General features: G+C 42.1%; 1 protein-coding gene across 2 annotated transcripts in view; it reads right to left on the reverse strand.

The window, feature by feature from the left end:
* Positions 1 to 15010: 15010 nt before the first annotated feature.
* The window catches only part of NUDT14 (nudix hydrolase 14), a 101761-nt gene continuing 94105 nt past the window's right edge, over positions 15011 to 22666 (reverse strand). For both annotated transcript variants that reach the window (XM_074956357.1, XM_074956358.1), the window contains exon 5: positions 15011 to 15568. In XM_074956357.1, the coding sequence (XP_074812458.1) occupies positions 15328 to 15568 (241 nt within the window). In that variant the 3' untranslated portion in view covers positions 15011 to 15327. The remainder of the gene's footprint in view (positions 15569 to 22666) is intronic.

The raw sequence follows: 22666 nt of genomic DNA on the forward strand, positions 1-22666 counted from the left end.
AAAATGATGTTTTAGACTCTGGTCCTGTGAAGAGTTATGCGTGTGCTAAACTTTAAGCATATGCTTGGACTCACTGAACAATGTGACAAAGTTTAGCATAGAATCGGGGGCTTAGAGCGCAACACATTTTACCAGAAAATAATTTTAGTTTACAAAAAAGTGAGGTTCTTTCATTTACTATTTTAAAAATATAGTGAATATCTGGGGCTTTTCTCCCCTGAATGACCATAGAAATGTGATCCAAGCTATGTAACTTAATCAGAAAGTGCATTTGATCTAATTCGTGGGCCACCTTAGTGATGAGGACTCTGACGTGACGCAGCATTTGGCAAGATTTTAAAAAAATGAAGCAGCAGAGGTTTTCTCCAGTTTTATTCTCATGGATTATACCGAACAGGAAAGTTTAAAGAAACTGAACCAACAGGTACAAGGCCACATGCTTCAGTTCTGCGGGGCAGGAGAATACAACACTGGAATTAAAATTCATCGGAAGTATACGAAAAAATAGAAAGGAAAGACGTCCTGTAGGATGCCCTTGGATCTGGTTAGAAAGAAGTTTGTTGTGTATCATAGTGCACATAATAATTTTAGAACACCAGTATTCAGAGTGCCAAGCCCTGGAAATCCTTTCGGGGCAGCAGTACAGCACTCAGACCCAACATAGGTACCTGAAAGTGGCAAAGGGGACACAGAGCTTCTCATCTCACTCAGAATTACTTGACACTAGCCTCAGTGGAGTTACTCCTGATTTACACCAGTAAGGAAGTGAGATCAGAATCCGGCCCAGGGCACATGTTACTACCTCCCACACCAAAGAAAAAAAGAAAGAGGCAGCTGAAATCAGAAAGGGACCACATGCTGCATCACGTGTATAACTGGAGCCACCTACTACAAGAACCGGAGGACTAGAACCCAGGTCTGCGGATGACCGATGCTTCCACACCGCCGTAGCAGAGCTCTCATCCATGTGCTGTAAATCCTGCGGGGACTAAGCATCACAGGAAGTACAGCCCACGGAAGACCCGATTGGCAGCAGCCTTCCATGACCTCTGATTCGTCCAGGTGCACTATTTAAAAACAGAGGGAATTCCAGGAAACTGCAACCTGGCAGCACCTGTCCTGTTGCTATAACAAACCCTGCTCTTGGTTCCTGCTTTGGTCTCTGGCTGTGTTTTCTGGCTCTGACCCTTGGCTTGACTCCTGACTCCGGCTGTGATCCGTGGCTAGACTCCTGACGCTGACTCCTGGTTTCTGAATCTGGCTCCGAGTCCTGGCTTGACTCCTAGCGCTGACTCCTGCTCTGACCACTAGGCCTAACTCCTGATCCTACCCACTAGGCCAGACTGACCGCATCCCCTCCTCTTTATTGACCCAGACCATACCCTCAATTATCCTGGTGATCCTGAACCTGCCTGCAGAGGGTGCTTCTACCATGCCATGTTTGATTGGGCATCATGCTAATTAGCATGTTCCCACATGACAATGGCACACACAGGGAGGTACATGGCACTATTCTGCACCAGCCTACACTCTGCACCCCACAGAGCACAGTAACGTAAGACCTGCAGAGAGCTCTGTAAGGACTATTGGAAGATCCCAGGAGGTAAGAAGGGGATCTATGAGGTCTCAGTTTCTTTATCCCTTGTAAGAAGGTTTGTAGCACACAATGATACCTTACTCCAGACTCTGGTAAAGTGGAAATCAACACTAGCTAAGGAAACTCTGATCATCCTACTTAGAGACTTGAATTAAAAAGCTTTGTCAAGCAGTCTTGAACGATAGACAGAGGACAAGGCATTAGGGATCAGTCATGTATCACTAGAAGGCAGGATACTTGACCTTAAATTTCATCTCCTTTTTACGTTTACTGTCCCTACCTGACTTTTGCAGTAAGCAGAGCTGTATTAGTAACTGTGGTACATTTACACACCCTCTCTCCAGAGGAAAATGGGGGAGTCTCATATTAGTGTTCAGTTGTGTGCCAAATTCTGTGCCAGAGTATGCATGGGCACATTGCTCTGACCTCTGCCACAGCTAATGCTCCCGCACTTGGAAAATCTGAAGCCCTCGCTAAGGTGGTACTTACCATTTTGATGTATTATTATTTTCAAAGTGCTCACCGGGGAAACCAGGGTCACATTATACAGGAAACCAAGAGCATAAAAAAAGGGATGAAGATAAAGAGAAATAAACTGGAAGGTGAAAAACACAAAATAGTCCAGAGCACACAGAGCAGGCCAGGGAGTTGGCCTGTGCTTCGTCTTTGTACTCTCTCCATTTCTGGGCCAGCTATGCAGCAATTTGGTTCCCTGCTCTAAGTTACACCAGCTGCTCCAGCCCCCAAGGGGCTGAACCAACCACCAGAGATGGGTTAGAGGATTTCCAGTCATGTCCCTTTTGCCCTGGCCATAGCCCTTACAATAGTAGCAGGCAATAGCTTTGTCCACTCTGCGCCATCTGAGGAATCCGTCTACATTGGGGTGATTCTCCCATTGGGGGCGGGGGGGGATGGTTTACACCAGCTCTGTGTCCAGAACCTGCTGACAGTGCAGTCTGGGGCATGATCTGTGCCGATGTATGCAATGACCTACAATCATAAAGAGCCCAGTTTTCAATGGGGGCCCAAGTGGAGTTATTTCAAATGGTGATCTCCACTTGGGCCCTCATTGAAAACTGGGCTCTTTATGATCGTGTGTATATACACACACACACACACACACACACACACACACACACTATAATACAGATATCAATCAATGTTACACAGCCAGGTTTGTCCAAACAGCAGGGTGGGATTTTCAAAAGCACTTAAGTGACTTCAAAGCACAAGTCCCATTGCCATTTCTTGTTATATTTTAAGAGGCACTGGAGGTGACTTAGGGCTTGTATACACTTAAAACGCTACAGCGCTGTAGCACTTCCGTATAGACACTACCTCCACCGATGGGAGGCGTTCTCCCGTTGGTGTAAGATAATCCACCTCCCAGAGAGGCGGTAACTAGGTCAATGGAAGAATTCTTTCATCGACCTAGCATTCTCTGCACAGGGATTTAGGTCGGCTTAACTACGCCACTCAAAGGTGTGGATTTTTCACATCACTGAGCAACGTAGTTATGCTGACCTGATTTTCTAATGCAACCAGGCCTTATTGTCCTCACTTTTAACCCACCCATAAATCTGAAGCCCTTGTTTTATTACCAAGAGGAATTTCCTAAACCCCTGAAAATAAAAGGTGCAAGAAGCAGCCCGTTAAAAGTGTGTGAGGATGCTATTAAAGAAGCAAACCTTCTGGTTATCAGCACCGCAAGTGCATTCTTCTGGGGTCAGGTGGTAGTGGGGAAACCAGTGCCTCTTTCAGCAATCCCACAGAGATGTTTGCAGAATGACTGCCATTTGTCATAAGAACATTTCTTAAATTGTTCCGAGCACTTTCAAGTGCCTGATTGTGACGTGCCCAGTTATTTTACTGATTAATGCATGAGTGAAAGTATTACTCAAATACCACCTCCATACAAAGGGTATTCCCAACAAAGAAACCAGAATTGCCTCCTGGGTGGTGGGGGGGGGCGGGGGGGGGACTGCAGCATGTTTTATTCAAGGCTGTGCCATTTTGCCAGCAATTTTATTAGTAGTTTTGGCCCTTGAAACTGTTCCCTTTCCTCACATGAGCTGCTGGAGCAGCTGCAGCCAGCAGGCTGGAGCTCGTCCTTTCCCATGGAGAATCAGCATAGCAGCCACAGTGTGCTCAGAGCAACGGAAGGAGGTAAAAACAACTGGCTTCAAGCACTAGCCAAGAGGAAGAACCACCTGCCAGAGGTTCAAGGGGAAGTAGTTTTAAAGATGGCAGATGGTTTGTCCCGCCTGCAAGTCATTGACAGTGACTCAGGAGCTTCTCAGCCAGATGGAGCCACTCCTTTTGAAATGGGCTTAGAAGCCCCTGAAACTATGGAAGTGACATGGTAGGATGGAGGAAAGCTGTATGAAATCATCCCCAGGAGACTGTATTAACAGCTCCCTCCCGTTATGTTAATTGCCCTCATATTGTCCCGTCCTGTCCCCAAACCCCAAGGTTTATCAGAAATCAGAATTCCATTTCAGAACAACGTCAAACAAAAGCAATAATCATGCAGGGGCGGTTGGGGGAATATTATCAGTCCGATCAAACAGAACAGTCACATCTACAGTCAAGGGAACATGTAATCTAAACGTGTAATCCAGAGCTGTGCCAAATGCTCACAGCACAACAGGGAACCACACAGAAGTTACCTTGGTCAGTATTTCACTACAAACCTGAAACTCAAGCCATGAAAAGGTCCACTAAGGTTCCAATACTTTTCCAGTGGAGCTGAACCAAGGTTTTTCTTAATGTTTTATTGATTGGTTTACTTTTGTATGAAATCATATGGTTCTGATGTAAAATCAGGTGAACCTCTGCTTTTTTATCCAAAGTTTCTCTTTCAATCTGAGGGTGGCAAACCCCAGGGGATCACAACCCAAGACGTTCTTTGGTTTCTGCTGAGCACTGAACAGTGTAGCCAGCACTGCACATTCCCAAACCCATTTTCACGCGAACCCATAAACAGCAAAAATCGCTGATTTCTGCTACGGAGAGTCTGAAAATTGTTACTTAGAGCACCATTGGTATTGAAGATTTTATAAGATACCAAATCCAGCACAGGATATTGAGTATATGGAACACTACAGAAATATATTGTTTAAAAAAAAAATCAATGCATTTCCTATGCCAAGAAATGCACTTAGAAACATTTATGAGCCAGATCTGGGAGCTCCGAATATGAGAACACTGCGAAATGGGACCAGTTGCGGGCTTTTCCTTTTCCCCACATTCTTTATTTGGAGAGCGGTTAAAAGGTTCTCTAGCAATATGTTTTTAATTAAAGAATGTGACTAAAAAATGGTTTGGGGCTGACATAAGATGAATTTTTTTAATCCTTTTTGCAAACCAAAATGTTTCATTTGACCAAAAACAAAATGTTTCATTTTCAATATTTTTTTAACCTTTTAATAAAATAAACAAACAAACACATCAAATTGAGGTACAATTCAAAAAGAAAAGTCATTTCAAATTGGAAAATCAAAATGTTTTGTTTAGAAAATGTCAAAAGAAAACATTTTGATTTTTTTCAGAATTTTTGTTTGTTTCCTGACTGAAACAATTCGGCAAGTTTGATTTGAATTCCTGAAATGTTGTGGTAGACCCAAATCTGCTTTATTCAGCTAGAAATTTTTGCCCAGCTCTAATGGAAACCTTTCCATTAATTCCAATAGGCTTTGGATCAGGCCTTAAGTGACTGTCCTGGTTTTCAGAGGCTCCTAGAAATGCTAAGGTGCTGCTGAGTTCATATTTTTTTCATCAATTGTTTTAACAGTGAGCATCATACAGAACATTAATGGCTCAACCCTCCTGCCCTGAGCCAAACCCAAAGTAGCTGGGTTCGACATGAGCAAGCATGACAGGACTGGGGAAGGAAGTCATCTTCCCAAGAGGTCATGGATCCACTCTGCAACTGAGCCTACCACGTGCAAACCTTAGCTCTTCTGGGGACAGTAGCCAACAATTGTGTGTAGTGGCAGATCCTTCTGCTGCCACAACCCATTAGGGAAGGAGGTGCAAGCAGGTTCTGGGGAGGTGAGTAAAATTCGGATCCCTTAGAAGTCAGTGGGAGTTTTGGACTCACTCTGGGGGAATGGAATTTAGCTCAGGGTGCTTGGTCTTTCCAACTGTCTCTGTTAGCACCACACAACCCTATCAATTCTGCTGAAGTCATGGAGGAAAAGGCATGATTGCCCCTAGACATTAAAAACAACTATACTACTCTTTGATCTGCACATTTATCAGTCATCCTAGAGAAAGAAAGCAGCATAAAATGTAGGACGGGCTGTACCCTTGAGAGGTAATGCTACAAAGGCCAATTCACACCTGCTAACCGCTGTGAATACACAGGCAAACAGCAGCAGGTGTGTCATTTAAACTGATTTTACAACTGGGTGTGCCTTTAACCTATGCATAGAGCCACAACAATACCTTGCATTGTTCCTAGCAATTGTCCTAATTAAGGAAAAATACTGTTTATCAAGCAGTTGAATAAGCGGATTCTTCTGAGGTAGGGGTGGCCAACCTATGGCTCCGGAGCCGCATGCGGCTCTTCAGAAGTTAATATGCGGCTCCTTGTACAGGCACCGACTCCGGGGCTGAAGCTACAGGCGTCAACTTTCCAGTGTGCCGGGAGGTGCCCACTGCTCAACCCCTGGCTCTGCCCCAGGTCCTGCCCCCACTCCACCCTTTCCTGCCCCTTCCCCTCAGCCTGCCGTGCCCTCGCTCCTCCCCTCCCCCCAGAGCCTGCTGCACGCCACGAAACAGCTGATTGGGAGGTGCTGATCAGCGGGGCTGCCGGTGGGCAGGAGGCGCTGGGAGTGGGGTGGGGGAGCTGATGGGGGGGCTGCTGACGTTTTGCTGTGGCTCTTTGGCAATGTACATTGGTAAATTTTGGCTCCTTCTCAGGCTCAGGTTGGCCACCCCTGTTCTACTGTATTGGTATTCCCCTTTTATTGAATGGCCTCCAAGTCCTGGTCCTATTGGAGTCAATGGTAATTTTACCTTTGTTGTTAGTAGGACCAGGATTAAGTACTGAGGCATAAGACTGAAGGGCAAGTGACTTTGACCACCAGAGAAATGTATTACACCTCTAGAAAGGAACTAGGTAACCTGTCTCAGAGTGGTCTAGTCTAGTAGATCAGGCATTAGCCTGGGATCCAGGACACCTGGGTTCTAGTCCCACTGCTACTACTGACCTGCGTGATCTGGGATAAGTCACTTCCTCTCTCCCTGCCTTTTTCCTCTGTTTTATGGATGAGCTTGTCTCTAAATTATGCAAATGTTCAATGCCTTGTACCATGGGCCCCATGTCCCAGTGGGGGCCTTTAGGTCCAACCTTACTACAAATAATAATGATAAAAATAGGGGGAAATGGTAGCCATGTATTTAAAAGGCACTGATGACATCTTAGGACATAACTAATGGCCAGTCTAATAGGTAGATTTTGCCCAGTTTGTCAATTGTGTATATTTTTATTCCCATTGGCTGATATATACGTCCCATAGCCACACCATAAATATTAAAATATATTTAATACTACAACTCTGCTTGATTAAGGCTTCCTTCTTTAATTATAAATGTAGCAGATTTAACTGTGTAACAGAATGAAGGCCAATCTCATTTTGAGCAGTAGAGTATATGAAATGTGAATGAGTTGTGTTATCCGGGTTTTATAATAACCCTTTACAAATTAAGAGGGACTATCTGTTTTGTTTTTAAGTTTTTACTCTCCAAGGACCAAAGCTGCATGTGTGGCAACCTAAAAAAAAAGGTATTAAAAATACAGATGTGAATTTAAAGATTGCATTAGCTCTTGGTACTTTGCCCAGACTTGGCAGATGTAAACCTAATTTGCCCTAATTATGCTTTTCTAAAAGAATGCTGATTAGAGAAGCTGTACACAAGTCTCTAGAGTTGCATTTTTATAAATATGAATCATCTACCATTTTGAAACAACAAAAACCTTTCCCATGTGTTTTCAAACCTTCCCACTTATTTTATAAAAACACTGCAGAAATTAACAGTTAAGAAAATAAGAGAAGACATTTTAATTTTTTTCAGAACCTTAATTTCTAATGTTGAAGAGCAAAATGCAGGCACTTGAAAATAAAACAACAGATTATTAAGCTACACCTGTTGGATACAAAACTGCATTATATCTAGAGTATGGCTTATTGTATTTTATCCACCCTCTGCCATTACTGACGTCTATGTTCAATAGTGTGTTTGTTGCAGATATAATATAAATGCAAACAGCACAAACTCCAGAACTATTCCCCATGGAATTAACCCCCAAAATTTAGAAACCGTGTAGCCTCAAACACACTGCAAAAAGATTAGGGGCCAAATCCTCAATTGGTGTAAATTGGTGTCATTCCACTGAAGGGAATAGCTCTACCAGCTGAGGATCTGGCCCCTAAGTAGCTAAGGATCCAAATCAGAAACTGTATTGAGGAAATTAAATAAGGCAAATTTTCTGCCCCTCTTCCCAAAACAGTGGTCTTACATCTTTGTATGTACTATGTATTATTATTTGGCTGGGGAGATAATGTGCATAGGAAAGAATCAAGCAGCGTGCAGTACTTTGGTTTTTATTTTTTTTGCTTAAAATGGAATTAGAATATATGTTCATAACTTCTTTTCTAACTGTGTTCGAAACGGGGAGGGTTGGATGCTCCTAAGAAGCAGGTGGCAAACTTGGAGCTCTAACTTGATAGAACTTGAAACTGGAAGGATTCAAATTGGGTAATAAGACACCAGCTTTAAGTAGAGAGTATAATTAACCATTAGAATAGCTTGCCAAGGGATGCGGTAAATATTCCATCGCTTGAAGTCTTTAAATCAAAGCAAGGGCTTGTCTACCCGAACAATTAGACCATGACAAGCTGGGGTAGGAATCTACCCAGCACTAGCTTTCCATGAACTAACTGTGTGTGGACCCTGCTGACATTAACAGTTTGTTAACGCACTTTGAACTGTTCCCATTTCAGAGGACTAGATCAGACAGTATCAACTAACTGGCGGTGTGGGTCAGCAGGGTCCACCTAGGCAGTCCATAGCAGGCTAGCGCAGGGGAGATTCACATTCCAGCTTGCCATGAACTAAATGTTTGTGTAGCCAAACCCTGTAGTTCCGCCACAATGCCAAGTCAGGGTGAGTTGAGGACATGAAGCACCTATCAGGTTTAGGCTCAAAATTACATAGATTACCGAACAAGTGAAAACAGATCTGGAGCTGAAAGGGAAAGAGCCAAATTTCTCCTAGTGTAACCACTGAAGTCATTGGACCACCACCAATTTATACCATCAGAGAATCTGGCCCAAACTATGGAAAAGAAAAATTTCTCGAGGAAGCACTATTTATAGATAATTCAAATAGATAATTTTTAATACATATAATCAACTATGAGAAAGGGCATAGCATGCTGGAAGTGAGATAAGTGACAGAAATGAAGCAGAACAAAAGTGATCTAAGAAGTGGATTAGGAGCCTGATTTGAAGCCCACTGAAAGCCTTTGACTTCAGTGTGTTTTGGATTAGACCCTAGCAGAAGAAAAAAAGAGGCATTTTCAGATACAGGACTAGGCATTTACAGGTTCTTCAAAACCAACCTAAAAATCAGGTGTGGGGTTTAAAGACATAACTAATGCATCATCACAAAAGGATGCCTGTGCCGGAAAGCAACATGGAGGTCTACATTATTCCTCTTTTCACAATTCAAATAACCCTTTCATCACTATTAAAAGAGAGTAATTTTGGGGAGGTGACATTTTTATATCAGAAAGCACGTTACTTACAGTAACTGTGGTTCTTTGAGATGTGTTGTCCAAATGGAAACCATTCTTGGCATACACATATGCCTAATGTGCGCAAGACTGGATTCTTTTGGCCAGCAGCGTCCACTGTACCTGCCCTTTAGATGCCCTCATGCCCCTCACCTGAGGGAAAGGTGGAGCAGGCCCAACCATTGCTCAGTTCCTTTGCCAATATACAATTCCAGAGGAGTCGGACTCCATAAAAGAAGAGAGGACGGGACATGAAATCCACATGGACATCTTAAAGAATCAGTTGCTGTGGGGTAACTAACTGTTCTTTCTTCTTCGAGTGATTGTCCACATGGATTCCACTCTTAGTGGCGAATAAGCCGTTGTTGGGTTTGTTTGGAGGTGAGTAGTAGGAGTCCTACTTAAACAATGACTACATGACATCCAATCTGGAAGCCTCTACCAAAGAGCAGTGCCTTGTGAAGGCATGGAGTGAGCTGCACATAGCTGCCATAGAGAGTTCAGAAATAGAGACCTTCTTTATAGTGGAATGAGCTCTAATATGGCTATATGGATCTAACTTGGCTAGATCCATAGCATGTTATGCAGTTGGAGACCCACTTAGATAATCTATTTGCCCCAAAATTCTCTCTGCAAAGGGCACAATGTAAAAAGACATTGCCGGTTCTATATCAAGTGTAGTTTCCCTGAGGTGGGGTGAGGTGTCGGGAAGAATATTGGGGGATGAACAAATTGATTCAGATGGAATTCTGAAACAACTTTGAGCGTGCACTTGGAATGAGGTCTGAGAGTGACTGTGTCCTTATGAAACACTACGTAAGGGGACCCAAGGTGAGGGCCTGAATCACCCCTATCTTTTGAGCTGGGGTAATGGCCACTCAAAAGGTCTTGCTGCCACAGGTGGCCAGAAGGAACTGAGGGATGGCCCATCCCCTCCGCCCTTTATGCCCTCAGGTGAAGGGGCCATGAGGGCATCTAGGGTGCAGAGGCAGCCCCAACAAATACTGCTGGCCACAATAACCCAATCTCCCATGTATGTAGCACACGTGCACCAAAAATGGAATCTATGTGGACAATCACTAAGAAAACTTTATAATTTTGAATTTGTCCCTACACTGGGGACATGCAAACGTAATGGAAGAATTTTATAGCTATTTTATTAAAGTAGGTGAAAGCTTTAGTTATGAAAAGCAACTCTCTCAACAATTTGATGCAACATATATATTCAGTAACAAGTCCAATTACTATAAGTGTATTTTAAGCCTAAGACTTGCCGTGCAACCATCACCAAAGTGACTGAGTTATCTGATCAAACTTATTTGTCAGTATTCATTGGTGTACACATATGCCTCATGTGCGCAAGACTGGATTCTTTTGGCCAGCAGCGTCCACTGTACCTTCCCTTTAGATGCCCTCATGCCCCTCACCTGAGGGAAGGGTGGAGCAGGCAAAGCCATCGCTGGGTTCCTTTGCCAATATACAATTCCAGAGGAGTTGGGCTCCATACTAGTGGGAAAAGAGAAAGGGTATTATTCAACATTTATTAAAGTTGAGAGAAAATTTTAGTAAACACGTTCACTTTCAGGTGGATACAATGAACAGCTGCTTGCTAAGATGGTTTACAGCATCTTTACTTTCATGCAGAAACTATTAATTTGCATAAAACGTATAGCCTCATAAATGATCTGGAGGATGGTGTGGATTGCACTCTCAGCAAATTTGCAGATGATACTAAACTGGGAGGAGTGGTAGATACGCTGGAGGGGAGGGATAGGATACAGAAGGACCTAGACAAATTGGAGGATTGGGCCAAAAGAAATCTGATGAGGTTCAATAAGGATAAGTGCAGGGTCCTGCACTTAGGATGGAAGAATCCAATGCACCGCTACAGACTAGGGACCGAATGGCTAGGCAGCAGTTCTGCGGAAAAGGACCTAGGGGTGACAGTGGACGAGAAGCTGGATATGAGTCAACAGTGTGCCCTTGTTGCCAAGAAGGCCAATGGCATTTTGGGATGTATAAGTAGGGGCATAGCGAGCAGATCGAGGGACGTGATCGTTCCCCTCTATTCGACACTGGTGAGGCCTCATCTGGAGTACTGTGTCCAGTTTTGGGCCCCACACTACAAGAAGGATGTGGATAAATTGGAGAGAGTCCAGCGAAGGGCAACAAAAATGATTAGGGGTCTAGAGCACATGACTTATGAAGAGAGGCTGAGGGAGCTGGGATTGTTTAGTCTGCAGAAGAGAAGAATGAGGGGGGATTTGATAGCTGCTTTCAACTACCTGAAAGGGGGTTCCAAAGAGGATGGCTCTAGACTGTTCTCAATGGTAGCAGATGACAGAACGAGGAGTAATGGTCTCAAGTTGCAATGGGGGAGGTTTAGATTGGATATTAGGAAAAACTTTTTCACTAAGAGGGTGGTGAAACACTGGAATGCGTTACCTAGGGAGGTGGTAGAATCTCCTTCCTTAGAGGTTTTTAAGGTCATGCTTGACAAAGCCCTGGCTGGGATGATTTAACTGGGAATTGGTCCTGCTTCAAGCAGGGGGTTGGACTAGATGACCTTCTGGGGTCCCTTCCAACCCTGATATTCTATGATTCTATGATTCATGGCCACTCTAGATGCTTTATAGTCTTTCGTTTGTTGACCTTTCTTTTTCCATTTTCATGTAATAGGCTCTTTAGAAAAGTCCTTAATATGCAAGTTCCAGTTTCCTGAGCAATCACATTAACCAATAAATCACTTGAGGCTACAATTCAAGAAGCTCTATGCATCTTTCACAGCCTGAGTTCATATGGTAACGTTATCAATGATCAAAACAGTGCACATCCTTTTGCTGTTGTCTTCACAAAAAACAACACTCCCAGAATTGATCCAATAAGGTGAACAAGGAAGGAGAGTCCATAGAAAGTCAGTCAGTAGAAAGCAGCTGCTCGCCCCTGGGGTCAGAGCAGAATCTGATGTGAAACTGAAGCCCAGCAATGAAGACTGAGAGACTTGGCTAGGAGATCAAAGCCCAAGTACTCCGATTGCCACATGGGTATATGGCAAGTCGTGTAGAAGTAGTATTATAGCAGTGGCAATGAGCGGTGTTATAGCTAAGGCTGTGTCAGCATTTCTGTTATAAGGCCCAGATCCAACACTTTTTGAAGTCAATAGAAAGGATGCCACTGATTTCACTGGGAATTGGATATGGTTCTAAACCATGTTTTTCAGGGGGTTGTAATTTGGCCACACAAATTGCTGTCATCTGATGCTTGGAAAACAGGCTAATCCACCTTGGATTAAACATTTTTGAGAGAAGGTTTAGAAAAAATATTTTGTCTGTGCATAAAGTGCTTTTGTACAGTTTCAGTCTCTTACATCCTTGTGCTTGCATTTTTGTCTGTTAAAATATTTTGCAGACCACTGTATGCTGTTAAAAGAGGCCCTTTTGACATTTTGCACATACTTTTTACAAGAATATTTTCAGATGTACATATTGTGACAAAGTTCCTCCTCTACCTCGGTGGGTCTTGCGCTTATTGGCGGATTTTCTCGCCTTGGAGATTCATGGCAGCCCTCAGTTTGGCCGTTTTTGTGAACCCACAGTCCAGGTCAACTTCTCCTGTGTCTGACCAGGAGTTGGGAGGTTTGGGGGGAACCCGGGCCCGCCCTCTACTCCAGGTTTCAGCCCAGGGCCCTGTGGAATGCAGCTGTCTAGAGTGCCTCCTGGAACAGCTGTGCGACAGCTACAACTCCCTGGGCTACTTCCCCATGGCCTCCTCCCAACACCTTCTTTATCCTCACCATAGGACCCTTCCTCCTGGAGTTTGATAATGCTTGTACTCCTCAGTCCTCCAACAGTCTGCATTCTCACTCTCAGCTCCTATTGCCTCTTGCTTCCAGCTCCTCACACGCGCACCACAAACTGAAGTGAGCTCCTTTTTAAACCCAGGTGCCCTGATTAGCCTGCCTTAATTGATTCTAACAGCTTCTTGATTGGCTGCAGGTGTTCTAATCAGCCTGTCTGTCTTAATTGTTTCCAGAAGGTTCCTGATTGTTCTGGAACCTTCCCTGTTACCTAACCCAGGGAAAAGGGACCTACTTAACCTGGGGCTAATATATCTGCCTTCTATCACTCTCCTGTAGCCATCTGGCCCGACCCTGTCACAATATATTTATTAGTAGTATTTGCTCCACATTACACAGATTGACAGGCTATTGTGTAATAACTTTGAACGAATCAAATACACATTGTGGTGACAGCAGTCCGTAAAAAAGGCATTAAAATCTATAGCAGATACAATAATTATTTATTATTTGTATTACAGTAGTACCTAGTTGCCTCAACTGAGACCAAGTCCAATTGTGCTAAGGGTTGTACAGATTCATAGGAGGAGGATGAATAAGCCCTGAAGAGCTTACAATTTAAAATATGAAAGGCAGACAAAGTGAATCTAGTGCTCATGACAACTCCAGGAACCCAAGTCCTCTGTTGATCCACAGAACAGCTACAACACAAGCAGCAACAATACAAATGTGCTTTCACCCTAATGAGAAGGTTAGACTTACCTCTAGGGACAAGTGGATAGTTCTTTCTCCATGACCTTTTTAATACTTAAGCTCTCTTCTATGACATCCGGCAATGCTGCCAGTAAATACCAACATGAGTGATTTAGACACCTATTTAGAGTGGAACTAGTGCCACCACCTAACTTCACATCAGTTACTGGGTACAATTACTCACTGCTAGTCTGCAGTGCATTTGAATGAGTTAACTTATGTGCAGAAGGCTGCACATCCTACTGCAAGTCTTCACAGAATGTCATTCCCTTCTCGTCCACCTAGCACACATAATATTGCTATGGTAATTAATGTTAACAGAGTGAACAACAAAAATTGATGTACAATCAAGTGGCAAGATTTGATTCTCTTCCATTCATGCACTTAGCAGATTTACATGACAACTGGCTTACGTCAGATCTATGATAGAACAGACATTTTATCATCATATCCATCTGTATTAAGAGAGAGGATACATGCACACAGCTCCCACTGACTTCAACGGGAATTGAGCATATAAGGGTAAAATTTGACCCTAAGTAATCCAGTGATTATCCCTAAAACAAACAAGGAAGCATTTGTACCAATGTCAACTCACACACTTTTTGATATTTAATTCATACTTGCATTATCACTGATGCACAGCATTACAGTGAGAAGAATGGCTACCACTCTGAAACCTGATTACAATTACAGTGTGTTAAAATAGACTCTCTTTCAGTTGTCCATCATTAGTTGGTCCATCATCAGATTTGAAAATGATCATCATTAGGGTCATTTGCAAACGTCTCACTTTGTGCACGCTCATGAAATAAAACATCACCATATTTAGAAATATATAACGTTTCTTCCGATTGGGCCTGTGCCCAAGGGAGCAGTTCTCACCGTGGCAGTATGTACAGAGGGTTGGGAATGTGGGCAGGTGTGTCTGTGACTACCCAGGTCTACTGGCCAAAACCCTGTTTGTAAGGACAGCAGCAAATACTACAGTGGAGAAGCAGCCATCAGTAGTATAGCTCATACTGCGGTAGCAACTACACGGTTGCTCTGTGGTTTTGAGGGATGGTGGTAAAGGATTTCCACCAAAACAGAGATCCTTTGCACAAAACATATTTACTATGCTTTGTACAGGGGACCAAGATTTGACCCTTAGACACTTAGGGTCAAATCCCAGCCCCACTGAAGTCAACGGGAGTTGTGCGATGGATTTCATGGGGGGCCAGGATTTCACGCTACATTTTAATTTTAAAATCTAGAGAGAGTCTATGATCAGTTTTTTTGTATGCATCTCCCCCTCCTGCTTCCCTACCCATATCTCAGTGATCCATAGAACAAAGAGGAAGTCATTTGTCAAGTTAGAAAATCATGGTGCTCATTTTATTTTTTCAGCGGCCCCAGGGCAACATTGCTTTGGAACCACATGAAGCTGAAGATAACGCCCATTGTCTTAGGGAAATGCTCATCAAAAGCAAATTTCATGGAGTCCTGTAAAGGTACTTCTACAACTTCAATCAGCTCTCCCTCTTCAGGCTGGCCTCCACCTTCTCCAGTTTTCATCTGATCTGTTACCTCTGCATAAAATAAGGTTTGCTTAGAACCGGTCACACCAACTCCGGACCTGGAAAAAAAATAGAAGAGGAAAAACTTCACATTTATTTAAGAAAAATGTTATTTTGTACCTATGAAACTGGGGCCCTGGTCCTCAATTAGTGCCCCTGAGCAATACCAAAATCAAAAGAATTCATCATTAATGAATTTTAAGTATTCAAAATGACAATGCAGAATCTCTTTTTATTCATAAAAAGTCAACTAAAATTGTCAGTTAACTAAAATTGAGTTCAGTTCCATTTTAGCACAGATATATCTACAACTACATTCTGTGGCTGCACCGAATGTTTATTTTGAAAGGAGATGGAATAATTGATCTAACAAATGGAAGATTCTTCAATTGACTTCAGTGGGAGTTGGTTTGGGCCCTGATCTATAGAAACCTGCAAACAATAGGGTGAAGCTCCCCAGGGTATCTGAATGTTACATTTGTTTGCTTATTTTTATAAGAAATTTTAGACTTCTATTGCTTAAGAAGATTAGGTCTATTCACAGCTGGAGACCTCTATTCACATACTGGATAGGTGCAAGAATGGAGTGGCAGCGTGAGATTCTTTTCTCCACCCCGCCTAACCCTTTTGCCTTGACCCAGATGGACCACCCTAAGAATGAGTGCATCTGAAGTAATTCAGCCTCTCAGCTAAATTTGTTATCATGGATTTACTTTAGGATATCTTAGATTATGCAGTCTTTCTTCAGCTAGACCACTTGCTGTGTGTTATACTTCTTATTTGTTAATCCTCTATTTCTTAAGAACTATTTCATTTAGATTTTTTTAAAAATAAGAGATAAGTACATAATCCACTCACTTGGTCCTTCCAGGAAAATAGTCACATTGCAATTGCAACTTCTGCATTTCCTGTTTTAACAAATTACTTTTAAGGCATATTGGGGGCTGATCCAAAACCCACTGAAGCTCTAGATCAGGCCACGAATGCTGAAGAATTAGTCTCAATATTACTGTACATAGGATTCAAAGATTTGTAGTAGATTAAAAATTATTTATTCAATATATATAGTTTCTAATAAAATAAAAATCTTATAGCATATAAACCCTTTTTACTCAATCTCTAGATAACTAAATCTCCCAGTTAATCCAAGGTAAATCAGATCCCCAGCAGGAATTCAAGCCAGGCTGTATTCTTTCAATCTTCTCAAACAAATCTATTTATTTTGGCTGGACAACGAATATTAATTAGTCAGTTTGTTGCTATATCAATAGCCACAGTCTTTTTTCTTTCTGAAAACAGAATTGGGAGTCAGCAAGCTGCATTCTCTTCCTAACTCTCCCACTGATGTACTGGGTGACCTTGGCCAAGGCACTTCTGTGCCTCAGTTTCTGAATCTGTACAAAGTGGACAATGAAATTTACTTATCTTTGTGAAGAGCTTACGAGAGACTAGGATGAAGGGTGCTATGTATGTATTCTATCTATTCTCTGCTTTCTCTGTGATTGTACTATTCTTCTGATACATTCCTTGGCCAAAGATAATGTGACCTAGTGGGAGGCAGCAAGAGAACAGGCTAATGGCTTCCCACTTTCTCTCCTCCCTCTTGCTGAAGGATGTGACCTGCTTTCTCAGTAAAACTGAATTACTATTTACTGTCCCTAATGACCTGGTTTTTGCAGCCACTGTCCTCAGCGTTTGTATCCTATTATGGTGGCTATCACTGCAGGCTTGTCAATAAAAACACTATCCAGCACTGACAATGATTCACAGACTTGATGCACCACTGGCACAAGATCAAATGCCTTCTCTGGACTCCCCCCTGCCCTTTGCATCCTTTCCCCTTCTCTAATCGGAAGCTGCTCGGAAGAATAACCCCATCAGGCATGCTGCCACTCATCTCAGTTGCAAGTGACGATCCAACTGGCAGAAGACACAATAGAAATGCAGTCTTTGAAAGCAGCAGGATTTACACACTGGGCCCACCATGCTGGTTTAATCATTCTAATCTCATTATAAAAGTAAGGTAGACCCATTTTTCACGAAGTTGCTACCAGCACCCGGTTTTCTAAAGTTGGAATGTCATTTTTTATGCTAATATGCTATCAGTGTGCTCTCTGCTGTAATGACGACAACACACTTCTATATATTTTCTTGGTACTAATAAGCAATAATGCATGTTACTAAAAAGGAACACAGGAGATGAATCACTGATTAAGAACAAACAGGGTTATTTCAGAATCCATCACAGGAAAGCCCTTTAAATCCTAGGAGGAGTCCAAGTTGTTCTGTAAACATGCTGGCCCCAGTTTATTCACCTTGTTTCATAGGTGTAGCTTTGGGAGGGAAAGTAAGAGGGTTGTTGCCCCCCCACCCCCAACTGCAAGCCTCGGGCAAGCATGGAATTTGCACCCGTCATGCGCAGCCCCATTGGCCTGATTGGAGCTCTCTCCCCAAATATAGAAGTCAAACTATGCCTTGGCTTGCTTTCCACCACTGAGCTCCAACCAGAGTGCTATCAACTTTTCCCAATCCTACCTCAGTCTGTTTAACAAAATTGTAACTTAAAAGACTTATTTGCCATGGAATATTACATTGTTTTTATACAACATTTATTTTAATTCTTGGCCCTCATTTTCCTATCCCTTTCTATTTGTTATCTGTGTGTTGTTTGTATGTGGGGCACTCTGTTTTTCACAGTCTATAAGAGGTGGGGATATTCTTTTTTCTTGCTGTTTTTTATATAGGGTAGGATTTGTTCTTCATCGATTATTTTTTGAGGAATTGTGTTTTTAAAAATTACAAAAGCACATAGAGCCTGGGATTTGGTATTTTTAAGTAGAAACCTAAAGAAATGAAAATAAATGTTGGATTAATTTAGCCCGCATGCTAATCTCTGTATGTGCCATGGTAAATTACAGAACTAGATAGGGGTTTAATAATAAATGAATAAATAAATAAATAAATAAATAATAAAATATTGCTGGTGGCTCTCTCACCTTCTGATCTTGATTTGCTCTCACCTCAACTTGATTTACACACATTCTTTTTAGGACCAATTCTAACAATTTGTATCATATTATATTTCACCCAAAAAATAACAAGTGGGAAAAACAGTTTTGAGTATTAAAACATATCCCCTTCCCTTTTAACCTGTTTCTGAAGTTCATGACCTTTTTCAAGAAACCAAATTGGTGCAGATCTGTAGTTAGACAATTAAAACATTAGATGTAACCTAGTCAGTTTGATATTATGCAAAGGATCAGTCTGCAATCCACCAAGTTTAAAAACATATAACCCTTATGTAAAAGACCCTTCCATACAAACTCTCTGCCTTAATTATTTACAAGGTAATCTCTTCCTATGCTACCCATGACCTTTTACTTTTGAAATAGCTGCAGCTGTGGAAATCACTGAGTTCTCCCACCATGTATCTTTTCTTTAGCGTAAAAGAAAATTGTTTCCTGAGTCACAGCATCATGAGAGATTCAGTTTCTTGCCTCAGGATCTCAAATAGCTTATTGGTTTCACTTCAGGATATTATTATTTATATGTTTCAGAGTAGCAGCTGTGTTAGTCTGTATTTGCAAAAAGAAAAGGAGTACTTGTGGCACCTTAGAGACTAACAAATTTATTTGAGCATAAGCTTTCGTGAGCTACATCTCACTTCATCGGATGGATTCCTTACTCAACGTATCAAGACTGGCTGTTATTCTCAAACTTAAAATGTTTTAAAATGATATTTGGCCTGGATCTCATATCTTTCCTATACTATAGTACCTGGAATTGCACGCAGTTTGGGTCATATCTTGCCATCTAACTACGCATAGAGCTTGCCACTGAAATCAATGGAACGTTTGGGATAAAAAAAATTGTGCTAGGATATGGCCACAGGTTCATTTTGTTTGTTCTTTTATTTGTATTCTCTCCATTCCGTTTTAAGACAACCTTAAATTGCATGTTGAGCTATTAGTTTTAAAACAAATATCTGCCTCCAAATAAGCAATATACAAGAACAAAGGGTCTGATAAATGCTTTTCACTGCAGTTTATTTTACTCCTCTCTCTAAGACTTTATATTTGTAAATCTATTTATATTATAATTCAACAGCACTTCTCAATCTTAAACTGGCTAACTTTGCACACTTAGTATAACATTACATTATCTACTGTATAACAAATTGACTAGGTTATGCCTAATGCTTTCATTGTTAAACTATAGATCTGTCTCACTTTGGTTTCCAAAAAACATCATCTACTTCAGGAAGAGATCAAAAGAGAAAGCAAATATTTTGCTGCACAAAAAGGATCTATTTCCAGTATTTTCCCACTTGCTACTTTTTGTCTAGATCAGTGGTGCCCAAACTTTTCTTGCCGCGCCCTCCTTTACCAGTAATAGAATCTGTCCACATCTTCTTCCCCTCCCCCTGCTCCCATCACTGCACACAGTTGGCTCAGCAGAGGAGCCTGGGCTAAAAGCAGAGCTGACCTAGAGGCAGAGAGGGAATGAGGGCAGAACTGGACTAGGGGTGGAGCAGGGGGAGGAGTGGAGCGGAGGCTGTGGCCGAAGCTGGGCTGAGGGCGGAGTGGAGCTGTGGCTGGGGCCAGACCTGGGCTGGGCGGCGCTTCCTCTCCATCCCCCAGCGGGGGCTGGCCTGGGTCCTGCCCCTCGAACGTTCCTCTCTGCCCCTCTAAGGGGGGAGTGCCCGACAGTTTGGGGATGACTGGTCTAGATGATTTGGCTTTATTATCTTCTGCTTTAGTTAAGTGTCATCTTCTTCTCATGGATGTATGCTGATTGCCCTTTACTAAAACAGATATTCCTGAATATTGACCACTGCCATCTTTTACAATATTTCCAACCTGTCTTGCATCCTCTTGTACTCTCCCTTTCCTTAGAGAACTATCAAAAAATCACCACCAAAAATGTTTTATTTGCCTTGCTATTTCCTACAGAATTCCTAAATGCAACTCACATGGGCCTGTTATTTTGAAGCAGTTTTAACTGCCTCTTCTGCTCTGATGAAGTCATAAAGCATTTTAACATTCCCCTTTGAAAATGTATATTAGTCTCAGGGATGTGACCTTCAGCAGTTGTTTGTTTTTTTGTTTCTTTGGGGGAAGGTTCCAGTAAATAAGGAAAGACTTCTTTAGGTTTCTAGTAATATCAAACTTCAGTCATTAACACTTTCCTTTTATCCTCTTGGATAAAGTGCATGGTTGTTTGCACTTCCTATTCAAAATATTCCAAGAATTTTGGTGTGCCTTTATTCTCTTTGATATTTTTATTTCAGTGACGTCTGCCACCTTCCTGCTCTATATACTGTCTACACATTGTTTTCTTCTTAGCCTTTTCCTATAATTTCAAATAAAAAAAATTGCTTTCCTCATGATCACACAGTGAGCCTCCTAAGAACAGAGATAAAAACTGTATTTATTACTGACACACACAAGCATATATCTTAACTTGCCAAGCACTAACATGCTATACAATGTGAGACAAGTGCAAAGTGAGGGGGATACAAAAATTAGGAATGCAGGAAACTTATAATGCTGCAGGATTTGTTCTTTTGGTGTAAATTACTCTGTAACTTCAATTTCATAATTCTTTATTCCAATCTTAATAATTTTTTACAATAAAAGTGATATGACACCAAATGTGTGTAGAATTGAAGAGACTAAAAAGGATGCAGTCCCTTAAAATGGGTGCTATGTACACAGATATAATCCTTTTTTTTGGACAACCAGTGTGGATGCTTGTATGTAGTAATGACACTATGTACATAGGTTGTGTATATCAGTTCACAAGAACCCTGGGAAATCCAAGCAACCCTTCACGGGCTCTTTCTTAACCATCTAAGTAAGTGAACAGCTCTGGATAAAGAGGTGGTTGAAAAGGAACTTTCAGGTTTTCATACATTCCTTTTAGGTTGTGTCTACACTTACAGTGGCATATGGGGTACAGGAGCTACGTGCTGTAGTGAAAGGCAGGCTGTAGCTACATTTATCGCTGCGGTGTGTCCTGCTGCTGGAGCCTTTCACTGGGGGAGAGGACGGGGAAAGCTCCAGCAGCAGGGTGGCAGCGAGACACTGCACTGCTAAAAATAACGGTGTAGATGTGGGAGGTGTTGCTTAGGCATGTAGAGCCGTGTAGGGTATATACCTTGGAGGTTCAGGCATGTCGAGCCTGTACTCACCTAGACCACGTCTCACTGTCTACACTGCTATTTATACCTGTGCTAGCTGGGTATTCAGTGTCTGACCTCTACATGTGACCATAAGTGTAAACGTAGCATTAGTTAGAGCTGTCATTTTCTTGAGTTTTTAAATCTTACTATGCAATATGTCACTTTCCACTTGTTTTATTTCTACTCTGCATGGAGACACTTTCTGGGTTATTCTTCACTAATTCTACCACCTCTCCTGGAAATCAAGGAAAACTTATCCACAATGCTTTCATAAACTTCCCAGTTCTGAGAAGAAACAGCAATCACCAGATGCTAGAGCCAACCATGCCAGCAGATCTTAGAAATGTAATTTTGGCTATATTTCAGCCACATCTTGTCTATGCTTCTTATTAGCATGTTGACATCTAATAGTTTCATCTATACTTGTCAAAGGAGCCAAAGTGAAGTAGGCATCCAACACTCAGTGAACTTCAGTGGGATTTGGGTGCCTAAATCCCTTATGATCCTTTGAAAATCCCACTCATGTATCACTGTGGGACAAATTCAGCAAAGACATAAGTGGGTGGAGCTCTTGGATGTCAATGGGAGCTGCATCCACTTTTGATGAGGGATGAATTTCTCCTGTAGAGTTTATAATCATTGCAACTGAATGTTACGGAGCTTACAAGCTCTGTTGGTCATCAAATCACTAGTACTTGAAAAGCACATAACATAAAAGTGGCCATTCTGGGTCAGACCAAAGGTCCACCTAGGCCAGTATCCTATCTCCTGACAGTAGCCAATGCCAGGTGCTTCAAAGGGAATGAACAGAATAAGTAATCATCAAGTGATCCATCCCTGTCGCCCATTCCCAGCTTCTGGCAAACAGAGGCTATTGACACCATCCCTGCCCAACAGCCATTGATGACCTATCCATGAATGTATCTAGTTCTTTTTTGAACCGTGTTAGCCTTGGCCTTCACAGCATTCTCTG

The sequence above is a fragment of the Natator depressus genome, chromosome 6, assembly GCF_965152275.1.
Source record: "Natator depressus isolate rNatDep1 chromosome 6, rNatDep2.hap1, whole genome shotgun sequence".
NCBI classification, from domain to species: domain Eukaryota; kingdom Metazoa; phylum Chordata; order Testudines; family Cheloniidae; genus Natator; species Natator depressus.